General features: G+C 41.7%; 1 protein-coding gene and 2 long non-coding RNA genes across 4 annotated transcripts in view; 2 read left to right on the plus strand and 1 right to left on the minus strand.

The window, feature by feature from the left end:
* The window catches only part of LOC109284626 (uncharacterized), a 1607267-nt gene that overhangs the window by 260985 nt on the left and 1324586 nt on the right, over positions 1–21696 (plus strand). The window lies entirely within an intron of this gene.
* LOC132248594 (uncharacterized) overlaps positions 1–21696 on the minus strand; it is a 155795-nt gene that overhangs the window by 131456 nt on the left and 2643 nt on the right. The gene's annotated exons all lie outside the window — the stretch shown is intronic.
* Positions 4303–5235, plus strand: LOC102559865 (taste receptor type 2 member 40-like). Its single transcript, XM_006269807.1, has one exon. It carries the CDS (start codon positions 4303–4305, stop codon positions 5233–5235), a length of 933 nt encoding a protein of 310 aa, XP_006269869.1.

Consider the following 21696-nt stretch of genomic DNA (forward strand, 5'->3'; position numbering starts at 1 on the left):
AGCCCAGAATTGTAACCTGCAACCTTCCATTAAAGTCAGTCAGTCACATTCTCTGTGCTATTGCAGTTTCATTTCAGAAAAAAATATTCCCAACATCTCTAGTAGGTAAGGTTCAATAGCAGCTTCTGAATATGTGAGACAGCTCTGATTTGAGTTTTACATCTGTGATGTGTGAGATGTGTTGCAGATAGCAATAAAAGTAACAAGTGAATGGTTTCTTTAGCAAGTCCCTCTTTGCACAGAATTGATTGTGTTGTGAATATGTGACTGCACTGTTATGAACAGGACTGTGTTCATTGATTGCACACTGTAAGCAGCCCAAAATTATGTTTAGTACTGCAGCTTCTTATGCTGCATATTCATCCGCAGTCTCACATAATGTGTAGTCACTAAAGCTGGGTATGTGCTGAGGCTCCAATACATTTTTTTATCATATGTCATCAATTTTATCAAATAGCTTATTTGAGGATTCAGTTTTTAAGGTATCTGACTAGCTCTAATATATGTTTAGAAACTGAGTGGTGGTTGGACTGGGGATAAAATGCTTTTACTTCCAGTCCTGGATTTGTCACTTCCCACCCACATGCCTCTGACCTCACTTCCTGCCCTTGTAGATACCTCTGATTTTTTGACACCAGGCCCCAGTTCCTCATCTTACTTCAGAAATAATTGGAAGGGAACTCACAAGCCCTCTTCTTTCCAGTCTTCATCCTATTCAAGCCCACTGAATGAATAGCTCCCCCATAGGGATCTTCATTTTTTGACCTAGGTTCGGTCTAAAGCTTCCAGACAGAAGTTTACCATTGGAAATGCTTGTTTGATGAAACTGAAGCATGTCATGGAAACAAACGAGTGGCATCTTCATTTTGCAAAGAAACTATTGAAGTGTTTGGTCAGGATAAGGGCAGAACATTTGATGCCATATACAATAATTAACAAGAAGTCCAAACAGTGTAGTCAAAATGAAACATTTTATCAAGGTTGTTCTGATGCTTCTAAAACAGACACTTTTCAGAATTACTGTTTTGCTGGAAATGCCAAAATTTTGACTTTGTTTTACTCTCTCCAAATGCCTAATCCTAATCTCCCCATCTAACCAGTTCTACCCTTTCATTCCCAGTATTGTGGCCCAGGCAGTCCCAGCTTGCTCTCCCCCATGGCTCCCATGCCTTTCCAGCTCCAGTATCACCAGGTTTCTTTTCATATTCTATTCCTTTCCTTTTTCCCTAGTCCAACTTGTGTCCCTCTGTACTTAAATCAGCCAATTTCTATTTCCATACTGCTAAAAGCAAAGATAAGACAGATTTCCTGGTGTCATTTCCAGTGCATGGCAAAAGGCGTATATTCACTGGTTCTGTGGGAATGCTACCCAGTCTTCTTGCCATTAGCAGCTATAAAAGTCACAGCATTCTTCAGAGATTTCAGTTAAACACTAGCAAGCATCTACTGAATTTGTGTGAACTACAGCTTTTCAGAGTCCTTTAATGTGGGCAAATGTGGGTGTCTATTCAAGGCAAAAAAAGAGAGACAAAAGACATATCCCTGAGCAAGGAATCCTTTCCCTCCCCACCCCCCTGTTAAATGGGCACAACGATATAGCATTCCCAAACTTCATACCTGGAAATGGTTGAACTGGTTTGTCTGAAATTAAAAATCAGCTGGGGGCAGTCCCCCATCACAGAAACTCTCAGGCCAAATGACTAAGGTTTGACATACTTCCTAACAATTGAAAATGGTATCTTTTATAATAGGAAGTATGTGGCGCCCTGAATAATAGGCAGTACTGACAGCTTTGCCTGTAATCCTAGGCCCTTTAAAAATGAGAAGAAGAGGTAAAATGTAACCCTGGAGAAGAAGATATAGAAATGGTATACATGAGCATAGGAGTGCAGATTTAAAAATTAAATCCTTCAAAGATCTGTCTCCTAAGGATCTGTGTGGGACAGAAAACTTCCAGTAAACTCCAGGATGATTTTTAGGTTTTCTTCCTCTTACCAGAGAAAAGGATGTCTAATGAGACACCAACTGCAATAATGGGGCCGGCACAAGCAAGGCAGACTGCGGTGAATGCATATGGAAAGATATTTACTTAATTTCTAGCAAACTCTCTAATCATTGGAGCAATTGAGATCATCATTGGGGCTATAGGGAATATATTTATTATATAGGGAATATATATATTATATTCATTGCACTGAGTGTATGATAAGGAGAAAATGGTCACCTTGTGACATGAACCTGACCTCTCTGAGCACATGGAGATTTATTTTATAGGTGAAAATACAATATTCCAGCTTCACACTCTTCTCTTCAGAACAGTGAAACAGATACTAAGTTCAGTAGTCTATGGCTGTCTTTAATCCCCAAGGGTCTCTAATTCCCTATGGCTCAGCCTTTTTTTACAAGCTTCAAACAACCAGCCTTCTGGAAAATGGAGTCCTCCCCTGCTAGATGCTAGCCAGAGACAGGGAGAGAAGCAGAACTGCCAGCAGACATTACAGCATCTCCATGCTTCTGTTTCTGTGCAGAAATCAGCCTCCTTACTGAAGGCACAGCCTCTGGTTTTGGAGGCCTAACTTTTGGGGAAAAGGTGCATATGGGATATGAATATAGTATTCACATTTAAGGTTCTCTGGTATAGCTAGTCATTGGCAAAGTATCCATGGCTCATATTTGAGGGATTCAAAACTTGATCTTCCCTTCAATCGGCGTTGTCATCTCCTTCCTAAACTGATTAACCGAAGTGCAGTTTCTGCTCCTCCAAAAGCAAGCAGTGTCTGGGTGCCAAAGCACTCTCCATTTCTTTTTTCTTTGCTGCCACATGACCACAACTCTCTCCTAGTTATTTGTGAAAAATCTTCAATTTTCTCCAATTTATTTATGTTTTCCCATGGGGCTGAGAGTAAAGTAAAAATAGCCTGTTTAATTCAGGGTGGAAAAGTGAGGGGAGATTGCTGCACAAATCCCAGCACACAAATGCAGAGGCAAAGAGAAAGAAGCCTCTCCCCAAAATGCAGAGCAGACTCCTATCTGCTTCAGGGATGCTGTTAATGTTGCCAGGACACAGGTGGTCAGAACCAGGGGTGAAAGATGAGGTTTCTGCCTGGAGAATCACAGCCAGGGGACGAGTTGGGATCAGGAGTCAGAAGCAGAATAGCCTAATGACCCTGAAGCAAGTCTGTTGAATGGCCGGCAGATAATTAAGTCAGGTGAATTTTGGTAGAGGCCCTGGGGCCTCCCCCAGCCAATCAGGAAAGTTAGCTGTGCTAGACCATCATCCCAGAAGCCAGCTGTGGCTTCTGACAAATGCTTTAGATCTTTGGCAGATGTGGCTTCTATGTCTGATATGTTCCCCAATGGACTCTCAAAGTGTTCAAAACTCAGGAGTGCTAATGCATTTGTGGCTCTTTGTATTGTGATGGTGAAAAGCGTAAGACATTTGGAGTGGTAGAAATTGAGAAAAAATAGTTACAGGACAAAAAGCATACACGTTACTAGGCAGCCTGAATTCGTATCTTCCTCAGGCTGTTCTTCGTTGATTTGTTCTCCCTGATTTATTATTTCAGTGTTGCTAACAAAACTTATTGAGCACTTTGCAGAGGCACAGACCACCAAACCCCTCTGCTTGAAGTCACGGAGACTTGTGGGTGTCCAGCAATTTTGAAAATCTGGCCTGGATTTTTTTGTGTTCTGTTCTGCTCATTGGCAGTTCCCTTTCAGCTTTCCCCCTGCTGATTTGTTTTTTCTGCATCTGCATGCAACTCTTCATCATACCCCCTAAGATTTCTTTCTTTCCCACCTGGTGCCTGCAGACCTATTTTTTATCTTTCCCCAAGTCAGGATGGAGAAACAGCTTACTTGCTCCTTCCCTTTCTTTCCCTTCCCAATCATGTATTTGTACATCCCCCCATGTTATTGGATTTTTTTCAACATTTTTCATCTCCCCCACTATGAAGTACATGCACGACCACAGCCATCTCGCCTCTCACTCCAGTAGGAACATGAAGAGTAGGATGAGAGAGATTGAGGAAAAGGCAAAACGCAGCTGGCCATCCTCCCAGCCCTGTGGAATAGAATATTCAAATACAATGTGTGTAAAGGATGTAGGCTCAAGAATTAAATCCTTCCAAGATTTGCATCCTCGGGACTCAGCTTGGCAAACACTTCTCAGTATCATTTTCAGTATCGTCCTGTCCCCTAAATAAAAGGCAGCCCAGTCTAGCGTGGTGCTAGTCAAATACCAGCTAATCGGTGTGGGCAACTTCTCATGTCGCTCGGCAAGCAGAGACCAAAGGCACAAGGATGTTGCCTCCACTTCTTATACTATTATTCACCATTTTAGGGATTGAGATCATTGCTGGCTTTATGGGAAATGGATTTATTGCAGCCCTAATTGGCAGTGATTGGATCAGAAATAGAAAAATCTCTTCTTCTGACATGATCCTGATCTCTTTGGGCATATCGAGATTTGTCTTGCAGGGGACCATAATAGTGTACATCCACAGTCTCTACTTTCCAGGCATGCCCAAGCTGGCTACTTTATATAAAGCATTCTGTATCTTGTGGATGTTCGTAAACCATGCCAGTCTGTGGTTCAGCACCTGGCTCAGTGTCTTCTACTGTGTGAAGATTATCAACTTTACGCAACTGATTTTACTGCGAATGAAGCTGAGAATTTCTGGGATGGTTCCCTGGTTTCTTCTGGGGTCAGTGCTGGTCTCTTCTATCACCACATTGCCAATGTTTTGGATTTTTCCAAGCATTTCCTCCCACAACTCTACTGGAAATCATGTAAACAACTCTGTGAAGACCACTGCTTTGGACACCTCATCGCTCAGCATTGCTTCTCTTTATTGCGCAGGTTGTTTCTTTCCTCTTACAATATCATTCTTCACTTCAGTCCTGTTGATTGTTTCTCTGTGGAAGCACACCAAAAAGATGCAACACAACACAACCAGCTGCCAAGATCCCAGGACAAACGTTCATGCAAATGCCATTAAAGCTCTGGTGTCTTTCCTTATCCTCTATCTTTCCAGTTTCATCGCTCAAATCCCTTTGATACTGTTAGCTTCGCAAAATAGCCATATCTGGGAAGTTGCAGTCTCATTAGTAGTGGTTGCTGCATATCCATCAGGACACTCCATTATCTTGATCTTAATTAATTCCAAACTGAAACAGGCATCAGTGAGATTGTTCAACTATACAATGTACCCTCTGACAAAAGGGACTCCTTAAATCTCATTAGAAGACTTGAGAAAAGCACTTCTGTTGCAACCAAATGGGAATCAATCCTGGATTTCCCTTTTCTCCACATCTATTTGTATTTACCATCTTTATTCAGTAGCCACTTCCACCTCTTCGTTTTTTCCATGATTGGCACTCCGTATAACAGTGGTCACCAACCAGTGGATCTTGATCCACCGGTAGATCTTGGAGTCTCTTGTAGTAGATCTTGGGGGCTCTTGGAGTTGATTTGAGGTTGGGGTGGTGGCTGAGTTCCCATGTGCATGCGCACATGCTCCCCATCCCAGCAGCTCAGTCCATGGGGGAGGGAAGAGGTGAGGGCCAGATTGAGGCCCCCACAGTGAAGGACAGTGCTGCAGAGGCAGGAGCAGGAGTATGTAGAGTGGGGTCCTGGCTGGGTGGGACTTTCCTGCTCGGGAGGTGCACCCCCAAATAATTTTTTCTCCCCCTGCCTCAATCTATCCCCCTGCCTTCCCTCCCCACAGACTTACCTGCTGGTGGTGGGGAGACAGTGGCACACAGTATATTTTGGGTTGCTTTTAAATGCCAAAGGTGATCTCCTACTTAAAAAGGTTGGCGACCACTGCCTTATAATATTGATATGTTTGAAATAACATTTGAATCTCTGATCTTATATTTTGCTTTTCAAAAGAGCAATTAAAGAGCAATCCAGCAGAACTAGTTATGAATGTTTGGCCCAAGCCATCTTGATGAACACAAACAAGAGGGGCAGAGCTTGTCCTTCAGAAGACGGGTAGGAATAAATTGAAAGGAAGCTGTACACTAACATTATGGGGAATGTAAGTGGTAAATCACAGAAAGAATACATTGTGAATATTGTCTTCCAGTTTTAAGACTCCCTCTGTTAGAGGATGGTTTCAGGCTGGATGTAAGGAAGAACTTCTTTATAATAAGGGTGACCAGAATCTGGAAAAGACTTCCCAAGGAGATGGTGCCATCCCCAACCTTCGAAATCTTCCAGAGGAGACTAGACAGACAACTTGCTGGGATCATTTGATCTCAGCAGTAGTCCTGCCCAGAGCAGGGGGGTTGGACCCGATGATCTTTCAAGGTCCCTTTCAGCCCTTAATTTCTATGATTCTGTTTTGTGTTGTTTGATGTATTTGAGATGGAGAAGAGTTGTGTATGAACTATAGCTACAAAGCTGAAACTTAGATGGGGTTCATTAAACCTGGCATCAAATGTTGCTGTGAAACCTTAGACTTGAAAAATGTTTGTTTCAGATGAAACGTCTTCTGGGTTGAAATATATAACTAGGTGAGTTCATAGAGAAAATTTGTTTTTCTGATCTTGAGATTAACAAAAAAATAACGTATAGGAAAAAATTGGACATGTAGAAACATGCAGTTGAATCATGTTACTGAACCATAATCTGAACAGAACCTGTGTGTATTAAGAATCTAATGTTTGCCTTAGGAATTTAAGAGAGAAATAACTGATTTAAATTCATCCTCCTACGCAAAATACATCTTATAATGACTAGAACTTTTGTTTTTATTGATTATCAAGTTGTACACAAGTACACACACAAACTGATTCTCCCGGTTTGGAAAATCCCTTTTTTATCAAATTCACCATGTTCCTTAACTTCATTGTCATGAGAGTTGCTACCTGATTGCTTATGAGTAGTCCTCAGCTATTTCTGGTACACGAACCTTTTATATTCATATGCATTTTAATATTCAGTCTAGTTACTAGATCTGGTTGAATGCTGGTGATCAAATAGATAATTCAACAAATATTGCAATGTTTCAGCAAATAACATGTTGGACTGTTCCATTTATTCTCTTACTGTATATTTTGTGTGCAAGAATCCGGCTGGAATGTCTTCTGTAAGTCAGTAAGGTCTGAATGACAGTCCCTGCTCCAAAACTGGCTAAACTGGCTCTTTTGTTCTCTGTGAATCTCTTCCCATTTATAAAAAAATAGGAGTAATTGTACTTATCCATCTTTGTAAAACTCTGTGAAAACTCTAAAAGAAAATTTCTATATAAATGGTAAATATTATATTAAATTTAGATTTTTTTTTTTGTTTTTATTTGATATTGTAGAGCTTTCTAGTTCAGCATGTTTTAACAATTAACTGTGTGTTTAAATGGCCACATAATTGTTTGGGTTTTTTTGTAGTACTGGTTCGCACTAATCTATGTCCAAGTTTTTTGTCAGAAAATATTGACACACAAACACCAGCGGTCGCTAGATTGAGAGAATGGAAGACTGTACACCACCGGGACAGTGTTAAAGAGAAAGATGCAGGGCTACATCAATTCAAAGTCTCCGTCACAGAATTTCATCCTTTTGTGATGCATATGATAATGAGGTTTGCCTTATGTCCATTGCTGTATCAGGAGGCACCAAAGTGTTGGTGGCCCACCGAGAGAAGGTAGATGTGCACAGATGATGATTAGTATCAAACCTTCTCTTGTCACATGGCAAGTACCTAGTCGTACTATCACGGCTGTTCCAACTGGAAGAGGTGGAAACATCTAGCAGTGCATAGAGGGCACACCAGCATTGCTGAAGGCTGGCATATCCACATGATGATGGGTCCTCTGGCTGCTTCTCTAGTTGGCGCTGTCATGAAAGGAAGTCTCCACAAAGATCTGGGATTACTCTTTATGGGACCTTGTTACACCTTATGCTGCGAGCCAAACAAATGTTAATTGCCTTAGTGTTGTTCAGCTTAGTGGAGCAGTCACACCTTAATGCAAAAAACCATCTCTGATGAGAATGTGACTGGCCCACACAGCTGCGACTTGCTGCTAGAGGTGTGGTGAGCAGAGGCAGGACTAGGAGCCTATGTAAAATGTTTCTTATCACAAACCAAGTCAGTGCTGTCAGCCACAATGTCTTCACGTTTGGTGTGTTTCTTTAGTCTGTTGTATGTGTTGGTATTGGCTGCAATGCCAATAAATACACCAGGTGCAGGACTGCTCACTGCTCACACTGGACAGAGTAAATGCTATAGCCCTGGAGCACCTGGTGGCCATGGTGCCTCTTGCCACCTCCTGGACCAGCTGGGTGCTGTTCACCCCCCGTACCACCACCCCCAACCAGGTTTCTGAGAGGCCCAATCCATTTTTTCTCCAGGTGTAACCTCCCCTCCCTGCCCCCAGCACCTCTGCCCAAGGGAACAGCAAGCTGGTCTGGGTGGCAGTGGGAGGCACTGCAGCCTCTCCAGGGCTGTGGTTCTCACTGCTGACATTTCCTGCAGGTGAGATGCCATGTCCAGGCCCACTGTGCCCCAGCATCCCTGCTTGTCCTTACTTAGGACAGGTCACTGCATCCTGGGATGCTGGAGGATTTCAACTGGGGTGGAATAGTTGTAGGGAGTAACCACATCTTAATGGAACGGGAGCAAAATTTGGTGGATTAAAGATAATCCTGCCCTGGAGTGGCTTTAATGGTAACTTTAAAATGAATAATCAGTGCTTTATGACACTTAAAGGTGTTTAACATGCGGCCAATCCAGGGATTAAGAGCTCCAGAAGCCATCTAAATTTATTGTGTAATGAGGCCCTTGTTATCTTCAGGACCCACCCCTTCCACTCCCTTCCAAGGGATCACCCCAGATGATCATACTTATTTCTGATAGCACCACAAAGCAGCACAGATCTCATTGAATTCAGAGCAAAATGTAAAAGAAAAAGAAACCTAAAAAACTTAGCTTAGGTTTCTCATAGATGAAACACTGACAAAGAGGATAAATGTGAAACAGGAGTAATGATTAATAAAATGTCCCTCAAAGGTTTTAAGAGAAAAGGGGTTTGATGCTTGAGTTCAGTGTCTTTATACTGTGCTGATGAAAGTTTTGTTAGACACTCAGGTACCACTGTGATTAGACAGGGATGGATGGATGGACCCATAAATTAGAAAGTTAGATGAATGAATTGGTAGATAAATGATTAGATTTTTCCTTTTCCTTTCTATCTCTTCCCGGAGCATCAATTTATTTTTATTTCCTCTTCTGGAGTTGTTACAGTCTCCCATTTATCTTGTGATCTCTCCCTCTTTATTGGAATTCAACTTTATCTATCCTGACAACATTTTCTGTCTGTTTCCCATGTATGCAATTGCTTTTCTTTTTTGGGTCAGTTAAAAAAAAGTATTTTTTGGTGGTTGCAAGTCAGTAAAATATAAGCAACCCAAGCCATATTCAGCTAGGTTAATCCCATTAGGAGACACAGGATAATTGCTTATTGTTTTTGGTGAGTTTGGTTGTTTTTGTACTAATGTTGCAAGCAGAACTAGCTGAGATCTCATCATACAGAGAACCAACTGAGTCCAGTTTTACTTTCACTGGAAAAAGGCCAGTGAAACTTAAAAAGGCAGCCAGTAGTACATGGGGATGAGCAGATAGTGGCTGAGTTGCATGTAATTTCAGTTGCCATGTTGACAATTTAGTACTTTGGAGGGATGCTGGGAAATAGATGTAGCAGCCTTGTTGATCATATTGACCAGATCAAGAACAGCAAGACCTATTTTCTTTTCTGACCACATCCAAATGAATCTTTCCTGGAACAGTAATAGCATGCATCTACATTTCCCCAAGCAGCCTGAAAATTCAGCCTTATAGATGTTTGCACACACTGACCAAACTCCAGTTTGCACCCTAGCTCAATATTATTCACGGTGGAAAGATAGCAAAGTTAACCCCATTGGCTTTCCTAGACACTCCCAATTCGATTTAAAGGTTGTTTCAGAGTTGCTCCCAATTTCAGTGCTGGTCTCTCCCTCCCTCCTTTCTTTTTATTGGGTTAAGTGTAAAACTTCTCTATTCAACTCAACCGAAGACAGAAGGGTAATGAATATGAACAGGGATGTCTCAAATACCCTTTTTTTTCTGTTGTACACTCTAGGATCTTCCATTTCTCTTCTGATATTTTTAGTGTGCCCTATCCTGTTAATTATCTCTTTATGGAGACACACCAGGCAGAGGTAACATCGTGCTGCCAGCTCCAGGGATCCTAAAACAGGTGTTAATATAAATGCCATGGAAGCTCTGATCTCTTTCCTTATCCTCTGTTGCCAGTTTTGTCATTCAGATCCTAAATATATTGCCTTCCTTTCTAACTGATGGCACCTGGATTCCTGCAATTACTTCAGTAATGATTAATGTATGCCATGCCTTTTCTCCAGTAGCTTGTTCCTGATGAATTGCAAAATGAAAATAGATGTTGGTGAGAATTTGGCACTATATGGAGTTTTCTAAGACAGCACCCATTAACCTTATTACATACTCTAGAGACCAGCTGTCCTTCCTGCAGAAGGTAATACAAGGATCTGATTTGGGGTACTCTTTTAATCAGTGTGTATTCTCTTCTTGATCATGAGGTTTTGTTTTTAATTCCTAAATACCATAGTGATTGTACCATCAAGTAATGATATATTAAGCACCTGCTAAAATCTGAAACTCCTTGTCAGTGTTCTCTGTTTCATGGCTATGAATAGGAGACATTCAGAGTTAAGAAGATAAATGAGGCATTCAAGCATTTGCAGGGCAAACCCGTCATAGAAACAGGATCAAAAGTTTTAGAGGTTATAGCCTGGGAAACAGTGAAATAACCCACACTTTGGAGCCTCCTCTAAGAGCCCGGCCAAGATCACAATTCAGAAAGAAATCTTCTCCAGATGAGCCAAACCAGTAACACTGACTTCTGAAAGCAGGAAGACAGAGCACAGACATCACTCATTTGAGAGCAAGTGCAAAACTTGTCTCTTCAGCTCAGCTTTCTGACAGCTGCAAGACCAAAACAGGGACATGATACAGAACAGGAATAGTGATTTGATAATATCATCCCCCAGCTGCCATATGGGAAGGAGGGATGGGACCAGACCACTTCTGGCCCTTCAGGTACTCAGAAAGCAATATGATGAGACTGGGATGGATGAGTGGATTCACAAATTAGAAAACGGATTGACAGAGGGGTGATTTAGATTAGAGTCAGTCTTCCTCTCTGTCTCCGTCCTTTTTTCCGAATTCTATTTGTATTTCATTTCTTCTACCCTCATGGGTTTTTATGTGTCTTATTTCGCCTCGGCTCTTTCACTGCTTCTTAAGTTTCCTTTTCAGGGAATGAACACTTCATCCAATGCCTGCATATAGAGTCTTTCTTTTCTTTTGGTTTTCTCTAAAAATCTTGTTGTTTTGGGGTCATTAATGCTAGCTAAACTAAGCTGGCTTCGCTTCTGTACTGAATATATCACAATCAACAGGCATTGTAAAACTAATTTTTTGGCAGATGTTTTTCTTGCAATATAAAAATAAATGACAAAAATCTTTCTCTTTTCATTTTCCCTGCTATGCTGCTGCAAGGAAACATGCTGAGACCTTGGCTGTATGGAGTGTCTCTTTCACATTCGACTTCCATCCAGTTTTGCTTTGTTGTTTCTTCCCTTCTCTTTCCCACATGTTTTTCTCGTCCCCACTCCCCATGCTTTGCCTCATTTTTCCTTAAAAAGCTGTTGCGCCCCTTTTTTCTTCCCCATCTCTCCCTGTCTCCTTTAGGCCTGCTATTTTTATTGTCCCCAAATGAGAAGTGGGTGGGAAGGAAGCTTCCTTCTCCATTTTACTACTCTAATCTCTACTTCTGTTTGATATCCCAGATGTGCTCCTTCCCCCACCCGTGAGCGAAATCTGGCTGGTGATCATCTTCTTGGCCTTTAGGTGATCACTCCATTATTTTCTTTCAATATCATTGGAATGAGAAATGAAGAGAAGTAATAAAATACAGGGAAGCACCTGTAAACAACACTATGGTAGAGAGCATTCAAACACTGTTTGTGTGAGCAGGCTACAGATTCAGTAATGACATGCTCCCACAATTTGCAGCCCCCAGAATAAATACAGCGGAAACCATTTTCAGCTCCTTGCATATTTATTTCTGCTATTAAAAAAGGCAGAAGTACTCCAGTTTAATGGTAGCCACATAGGGCATGTCCTCATACGTGGGAGCATGTATTTCCCTGGGAACAGATAGCAACGGCACATATTTCTGCTGCTGCTAGTTGTCCCTGGGCACACCCAAGCACACATGCTCTGGCATGCAGCAAATTGCCCTGGGTGGGGTAGGGGAGGCTGGGACCAGCAACTGGACTGGTTCCAGCAACCTTACCTGGGTGCCTGGGGTCCTCCCAGGGCTGCAGCAGTGGCGATGTGGGTGTTTGGAGCCTGGCTGGCAGCCAGAGCATGGCTCTGGCTGACCAGGCTCTGTTTTCAGGCAGCAAATGCTATAGCCATGTGCGCCATCCCGCTTTTTTTCTGCCATACATTTATTAGACACCAGGATTTCCCAGTATCTAACTTTGCTGCTGTGCTGCAAAAATGCATTGTGGCTAACAGAATCATGAGTGCCATGCATGTTTCATGGTGCCTCAAAAGGCTTTGAGGCATCCCAGACCACACAGTCTCACTCGTGGGGAAATGGCCATACTGGGTAATTGGAACTGTATTTCATCCCTTTGGAAAATGTTTCTTCATATTCCACAAATGAGGACTTCAGCGGTGAGTGTGAGCGGGAAAAAATGTTGACTTCAGTTGATACCTCCATCTGAGGGGTTGATATCATGTTAGAGATGATAAAAAGTGTTTATGTTGCAGTAGTTAACGTCATCAATTAGTTCAAAAGCAGGAAACTCCTCCACTACATAACCCCCATCACTTTGGCCACAGCACAATTTATCATGCAAGATGTCTTTTTCATAATTCTTTTCTGTAGAGTAATGTAAAATGGAAGGTCCATATGAAACGTACCTTTTTACTTTAATCGTCACAAATAGGGGCGATCACCAAATGGCAAGTGCAGTTGACAACAAAGATAGGGAAGGAGACAAACAGTTTAGAGCTCCAGAAGAACAGGTTAGGGATTACTTATACAATCATTTTTTTCAAGTCAACAAGGCCAGATGGGATGCATCTTAGGGTATTGAAGGATTTGGCTGGGGTGTTTTACAGCCGTTATTTGTCCTGAGCTTGTGGAGGTCAGGTGAGGTCCTGGATGTCAAAAAATAAGGCAAATATAGTGCCCATTTTTAAAAAAAAAGAGGAAAGATGATCTGAGGGACTACAAAACAGTAAGTCTGACTTCAATACCTGGAAAGATCATGGACCAGTTTCTCGCAGAATTTATTCTGAAGCACTTAGAGAAGAACATGGTGATCAGGAGCAGCAAGCCACTTGCAGATACTCTGGAGGATAGAGCTAGGATCCAGGATGACCTCGAAGACTGGAGAAATGGTCAGCGTTCAATTGAAGAAATTTAACAAGGGCAAGCACAGAGTCCTGCACTTGGGATGGAATAATTGCATGTATAGATTCAGACTGGGAAATGATGGGCTAGGTGGCAGTACTACAGAAAAGGACCTGGAGGTAACATGGAGCTGAATATGAGCCACTAGTGTGCTCTTGTTACAAAGAAAAGCCAACAGCATACTATTGCCCACTTTTTTTCAGTGCTGGTAAGGCCTTACATGGAGTACTATGTCCAGTTTGGGGTCCCGCACTTCAAGAAGGATGCAAAAAGTTTGGAAAGTGTTTAGCGTAGAGCAATAAAAAGGATTTGGGGCCTAAGCAGCAAGACTTATGAGGAAAGAAGGAAAGAGTTTTTCTGACTCTGAGGGTGGTCAAGCATTGGAACTAGGGCAATTGTGGAGTCTCCGTCCTTGAAAGTTTTCAAGGGCTGGTTGGACAGGCACTTGGCTGGGATCGTTTAGTCAGGGATGTTCCTGCCATGAATATGGGATTGGATTACATGCCCTCATGAGAAACACATCAGCCATGTAAGATGCAGTCTCCAGCTTCAGATATCTAGGACAGATGATCATGTAAATGTCAGCACTGCTCAGGTCTTTTTTCTTGTCCTGTATATTTTCAGTACTGGAGTGGAGACTATACTTGCACCTCTCACCTCTTGACCATGCATCAGCTGGCTGTGTGCATTCTCTTTAATACTGATTGCTTATCCTCTTTCTGTACAGCCTAGGATTTTGTTTCTAATTAGACCAACAGTGAAACAGGTGCAATCTCAGATTAAAGCCTATTGGCATTCCTTCTGTGTCAAAACCAGTTCCACATCTCTGGGCTTACTTCATTCTCTGTCCTGTTCTTAACTCAGTAAACACTTCTGCCTGCTAGATACTACTATGACTATCGCACGGTAGAAATAGAAGTAAAATATGACACTGTAATCAGTTTTCTCTTCAGGATAAAGATAGAAATTTCCATTTCCTTGAAGCAGGTGTGTGACTTATCTGCTTATTATTATGTCAGACAAACATTCTGTCAAATCATAATCAAGAATCCCAGAGGTAGTAGCCTAGAAGACATTTTGAAATGTGTTGAAAGTAGACTGAATATTTTGTTCAGTTTAACAAGACCATGAACTGAGTGTACTGAGTGCAGAGTTCCAGAATTAAATAGTAAAACTACCATGAACTTTAATGGAATACAATTTCATATGACTACCCTGACCAAATCTTCATAATTTGGAGGGGTCAAATACAAGACGAATACTACATAAATTACTGCAAACAAAAAAGCAAGATCAGAGCTTCTACAATGCTCCCATAAACATCATATCTCTTGCTACAATATCTCAGACACGTAGGCCCCTGGCACCCTGGCATACATTCATTTAATGGCACAATGGGATCTGATCCCTGATCCACAACAATAGCACCCCCTGCCATGCCTCATGTATGGTATGGAGCCTGGGACCAGCTCTCAGCTGATTATTGGCCCTGGCCACACATTAAATTTAAGGCACTATACAAACCAGTCATAAAAAAATGTTTCATGCTATATATGAAACATTTTAATGGTTTGTTTCCCATTTTATGGTGCCTTAAATTGGGTGCATATGTAGCACCATTCCTGTTTATGCTGTAATTAACTTATTAATTGAAACGTGTAGAGGGAGCCTTGGAAGAAAGATTAGGAGATAACATATATGTGTGCATATGCAGAGGTCTTACTAAAGTAATTCTTAACATAGTCTTAAAAGTAATTTTGAGTTTTGATGTTCCTTAAAAGTGTTGTTGAATTCCCTAAATTGTATGCTGATCAGTTTTTGTATGTGTTAAAAGTGAAAACCTCATATCAGAAATTAAGAGTTGGATAGTTGATTCAACTTACCTTTCCTTCCTTCTGGTACATTGTTGTTTTTTTTTTTTATTTGATATCTTGTTTTTACAATAGAAGTAATGCAAATAGATATAAACTCACTTGCATGATTTCTTTAGAAAATCTCTATTTGCATTGAGTTGATTTTGTTGTTATCATATGCTTCTAATGTCTGGTGGTTTCCTAACTTACTGACAGATGTGAGCAGCCATGAACTGTTTCTGGTACTGCAGCATCTTACAACCTATCTTCCAACACACTTGCAAATAGTGCATATCTTCTAGAGATGGTTGAATGCTGTCCATTCATATACATGATTCAGTATGTCGTGCTTTTTGAATAACAGCTGAAGATTGAATTTTAAAAGTACTTAGTGAGCTCTGAGCTCTGCAAGGTTTTGTGGGGTTTATGTTTTTTGTGAAGAAAAATTATGCTAAAATTAAATAGAGCAATGGGCTGGGAGTCAGAAATCTGTATCCTAGTTTGATTTCTGCTTATTAATTTGTTGTGTCTGTCCTTTGGTAAGTCATGTACCATCTGAGTGATACCTGTTATAAAATGGTATCTTTTACCTAGCTCTCTGGAAGGCTGGAGAACTATGCATAAGGCACCATGGAGACCTTGATGAACATGTATTTTTTTCCTGATACTCAGGCAAGAGCTGAAAATGCTTAGCTTTTAGGGCATTTGGGGTTTTTCCACCAAAAAAATCTAAATTTTCTCCAGAAACAGACTTTTTCATAGAAAAAAAAAACAGTTGTACACAATTTTCAGTCAAGTTTAGATGGAAAGTATTCAACTTACTCTTGTTATAGCATTAATTCGGATTCTGCATAGTTCTGTTCATCTGTTGCGTTTTATAGCAATGGCAAAACAGTAGTTCCTTCCCATTGTACCGACAAGGCACTAGAGACATACAAAGGTCAAGGGTCTAGCTTGGGGTCATACAGCATGCCAGTGGCAGATTCAAGAAGAGAGCATGGGTCTCCTGATTCCCAGGTTTAAATTTAACCCATTAAATCACAGGTGGCCTCTAAGTGAACCAAGGCAGATCTCCTGCACCACATGGATTTGCCTAGCTTCTGAACCACATTCTGATGGGCTTGCTGGATAGCAATTGAGTGCTTTGTTTAAAGAGCTTTCTGGGCTGGAAATGCAAAGGAGCATCTGTGTAACTGAGAGATCGGAGCAAAATCCTTTCCTGATTTGTATTGTGTCTGTCTTTATTCTCCCAGAGTTAGCACAAGGTGAATAGGTCAAAGACAGGTTATGCCTTCAAAGCTACTGATGCTCCCAACAGCATACCCAAGTAGGCTTTTAGAATAATTCACATCTCTCTGAATACAACTGAGAGCTTCATAAGCAAAACGTCAGAAAACAACCCAAGCGTTCTTTTCAAGTACATAAAGCCCTATGCTCCCTTCCTCTCACAGTGGGACCTCAACCTCTGTGTCAAAAACTTTGCTCCCCAACCACTTGTGCGTACACTTCTCCTAGCCCTCATGTGATACAGTCTGATGGCTGTGCATGCAAAAGAATATTTCCGGCACTTCCCCAGGTGCGGGGGTATACTTGCATATGCACAAGGTGGACAAGGTCTGAAAATTATGTTCATTAGTTTCTGAAAAGGAAAGATTTTCCTGTGATAAGCCAGGATATATTGGTATATATATTGGCTGAGACACTGGAGTGGTACTCAGATGATCAGGTTGTTGGCATAGATTTTTAGATGCCAAACTAAATTAAAAAATCAGGTCTATAACTATTAATTTCTGTGCTCCTCAGCTTTCCATGTGTAAAATGATGATGGCAAGTCTACTGTTCAGGATATTACGAACAACATATATTTGTGAGGTGTTTGGATCCTGCAGGGACTGAGAAGCCATATAAGTACCTGGAAAGTAACCTCCTAAAACAAGGGTACTCAATCCCCAGCCCATGGGTCATATTTGGCCCACAGAGCCATGGCATCTGGCTTGTGGGTCCCTATGAGCTGGGAAATTTAGTGATGGGAGTGCAGTGGCAATTAATACTATCAGTCCTTTCCTGCTGCCAGATTCCCAAGCCCTATGTGGTTGCACCGTGTCCCTTCCCCATTCCCCCTGCCCCTGTGCAGCCAGCCCATACCCCCTCCCCTCTTGTGGTAGGGTTGGGGTCAGGTCACATCTCTCTGCCCTGCACAGCCAGGTTGGGGCTGGGCCATGACTTCTCTTTCCACATGGCCGGATCTGGGCCCAGCTGCCCCCATCCCTTCAGCACAACAGGATGAGGCCCCACCATGCCCACCCCAAACACTGAACTGGACCCAGTGAGCCACAACTGGACCAAGTATTACCTATCTGGTCTGCGGGGAAAAAGGTTGAGTACTGAAGTATATTTGCTAGGTTTGAATAGCCACTTCAAATGGTTCAGCCACAGGGCTGCTACCATTTCATCTGTTTGGGAAATTAATTTGGACTATAATAAACTGCAAAATTCAGAGTGTGGTGTGTTTGTTTCTGAAAATAGTGCCATTGCTTTTTAGCTATAGTCACTTGTGTAGCCTTCTTTCTTGTTCTTTTGGACGTCTCAAGCATTTAGATAGATCTTAGTTCAAAGTTCTCCTCTTAATTGCCATTTTATTTGTATCTGGCGGGATTGTCCTTTTTCTGTATTTGTACGATGAGTCCCCAACCCAAACTGAGCAATATGGAGTCTACTCTGGGCCTGGGTGACTTAAGAGAGACATGTGGCTAAGCCAGTGTCAGTAGCCAACCATACAGAAGGCACTGATAGCAAACATCACATCTGGACTTTTTGATTCCCTGGTTCAAAGGATCAGGTGCTACTTACAGGTGGGTTGACTGAGAGGCAACCTCCAGAAGGAGTCTCAAATCATGTTCTGGATCACTAGAGAAATAACTGCTCTGTCACCATACCTTTCCATCTGGGCACTGTGCTGCTATACACATTCATTACTAATTACAAGATTCATAATTTAAAATACTCTGAGTAAAATCTTGGCCCCTTGGAAGTGAATGGGAATTCCTATTGACTTCAGTGAAGGCATATCACTCTGCATTGTGAAACAGTTAAGGATGCACAAAATGAATACTAACATTTAAGAAAAGAAATCCATATTTAAGTGCTGTTGAATACATTGCTGTCCTCCCAAAAATCCATAATTTATAAAGTGCATAGAAGCAGATCCTTTTTGGGTACGTCTACATGTGCATTTAATGCAATTGAATAAACTCCGATGCAATCTGAACCAGAGTAAACTAATCCCAATGCTACCATCTACATGTGTGTTTAAGTGCAGTCATTTACTCTGCCATTGGATAGTACCTGTGTATGACAGGACTATCTGATGGCACTGTAAATTAGTCTACACTGGCCCAATTGACACTCACATGTAGATGGTGACAGTTTGCTGAGCAGTAAATTAGTCTTCTATGCAGTGAAGCACATGTATGGATACACCCAGCGGGTATGAACTAGCACAGCTCCACAATGTATCTATGATACCCTCTACCAGCCTATCAGTAATCTATAACCAAACTCTCCACCAGTGGGGACTGACTTTTTTGGCAGACATACTACAAATTACCCTCCACAAGTGCCCCTCCAATCCCCTTCCTTTACATGATCTGCTACTCTACTTTCTGCTCCCTTCCTGATCCCCTGCTTTGCCTTCTGCTTCCTGCCCTACCTACTGCTATACTGCCTGTCCCTTCCCTGATCTCCTGTGCAGCACACACAGAGGCTACCCATGGCACTCGTGCTGCAGCTTGCCCACCCCTGCTCGGTACCATATATGATGCCCATCATAGTCTAGCAGGGCTGAAGAGTACAAATAACCCTTTGCTTTCTGTGACATGTACAGCCACATAATGTCTACCTATAATAAATAGGCAGGGAATATTGTGGCAGATATTATTATGATGAATACTTTTTATAATGATTTTTTTTTTAAAGTAGCCTATTCCTTAGACTTTGTCAAAATCTGTATGTGAAAAAAATGTTCAGTTCATACCAATCTGCTTTAAGGATATTAAAAAGAGAGCACTACCCAATAAAATCATTTCAGTGCCCATTAACTGTTAACTACTGTTACTATGAATTAAATATAAAATATTTTAAAATGTAATTTCACACTCGCAACACAACCTTCCTAAAATGTAAGCATATTCTTAGCTTCAAGCATGGGAGTCATCCCAGCAAACTGAAAATTGAGAATCATTATTCATCTATGAGAGGTTTGATTCCTGCTTTAAATGAAAAAAACAAATCAAAAACCCAAAACCCAAACTCATGCAAGTTTTGGTTATGGCATCAGTATCAGCCCTAGCATAATATGAAAGTTTGACTAAATAAAGATAGATTGACTATAGTCGACTGTCCTTCAACCTGATCATTATCAGTGACCATTTTTGTATATATTACGGAAGAGATGCAAGTTGAGAGAAGATTTAAAGGAGGGTAGGTTAACTGTACAGCAGATGCCTGGGGAGGCATTTTTTAAAGGAATGCTTCCATTGGAAGACATTCTTGATATAATGAAAAACCACTTGACAACATAATACCAGCCCATGGATCTCTCTATGTAGGAGAATGAATATATATACCTGAAGAATTAATACAGAACAGTCCAAGCAAGGAGACTACTGTTATTTTTCATGACAAAATCAATATACATGTCTTTCTGAGCAACATGCACCCTGTTAATAAATATGGTTGTTTATTTTAAATAGTGGAGCATAGTTCTTCTTATACCAACTGCTGGAACTGAAACAGAAAGGATCATTTTATGGTAAAGCGATACAGAAATTTACTGTAGGAGCCAATCAGCATCACGCTGTATTTTTTTTTTTATACTGTGATTATTCAGGTTACATAAATGATAATGCTCTGGAATTGCATTATCAAACAGAGCTGCTTACATGAAATTAAGAAAACAGTGGAGACATTAAACTACATTATAGCTCTTCTTTGAAATGGTAAAAGTCAGGAAATTCAGCTTTGAGGGTGACTACATGTGAGACACATCTTGCTACTCATAGGGTGTGTCTACACGTCACCGTACAGGGAAGTTGCTACAGCACTGTACGTTATACACTCTTTTGGAAGTACTAAAGCATGGTGCACAATTAAACTTTGCCGCTTCATCACCACAGTGGTGAGCCATAACCAGGGAGCTCACTGCTATGGTGATGTAGCTGGCAATCACGTGTAGACCCACATGATAGCTATGTCATCGTAGGGTGACGTGTAGATGTGCCCATAGTGGATCATGTCCAGGACTCAATTTGAGTCTTTTTATTCCTACAGAGCGTTCTGTTCTTGCAGCTACTCTTCTAATACAGATAGGTTGTTTTTCTTCATTTTTCTCTCCTGTTTTTCTCTTTTCACCTAATAAGCAGTAGCTTTCATTTATGTAAAAAAAAAAGAGCTTTCTGACAGAAATGAACTAGTATGGGATTAAAATTATTGAAATAGGTGTTCCTACTACACCAGCCAAGAAACAGATGAGACACTGGGCATGTTCCCACATACAGCAGCGGGTGGTAGCCACAGCAAAAATAGCAGCGGCACAAATTTATGCCTCTGCTTCTTGCTACTACACACGCCTCTGTACATGGGGTGGGTATGGGGCAAATTGTCCCAGATGGCATAGGGGAGGCTGGGGACCTTTGCCCTGAGGGTGTCCTGGGGCAGCAGCAACACTAATCCAGCCACTCAGAGCCTGGCTGGCAGCCAGAGTATGATTCTGGCTGGCCAGGCTCCCCTTTGGTTGTGCATGCTTCCATGCTGCTGCCATGTGCTCTGCGCCATTTTTTTCAGTGGTAGGTTTCTTTGGCACCAGAATCTTCTGGTGTCAAAAATCCCACTGTGCTGGTAATTAGGAGCATGGCAAACAGGTACACATGCACCACGTGTGGTTTGTAGCATCAAAGCTCCCTCTGGTGCAGGGAGACAGGGCTGGACTCTACCGCTCTAGCTGAGTAAGGAGCCCCTTTTCAATTCCCACGTGGTACTGAATTGAGAAACAGCCTACGAAGAATTCTGGGTCAGCCAATCAGGAGTGCCCTGTACACTACTGTCATCTGTCACTAGGCAGACTGGGGAGCCTGCAGAGCATACTGAGTTGTGTGTGTGGGAGCCCCTGACTGTTCAGTGGTCTGGCATTCAAAAGGCTGCTCAGGGGTCTCGGCATAAGTTTTCTCCCAGGAAAACAAAACCAGGAGAATTCTCCCTGATCATCTAAATATGTGTTGTAGCCTTAGAAATTAATAAGATCTTCTATCAGCTATGGGGCTTTTTGTTCAGAA

This window comes from Alligator mississippiensis, chromosome 1 (assembly GCF_030867095.1).
Source record: "Alligator mississippiensis isolate rAllMis1 chromosome 1, rAllMis1, whole genome shotgun sequence".
Taxonomy (NCBI): Eukaryota; Metazoa; Chordata; order Crocodylia; family Alligatoridae; genus Alligator; species Alligator mississippiensis.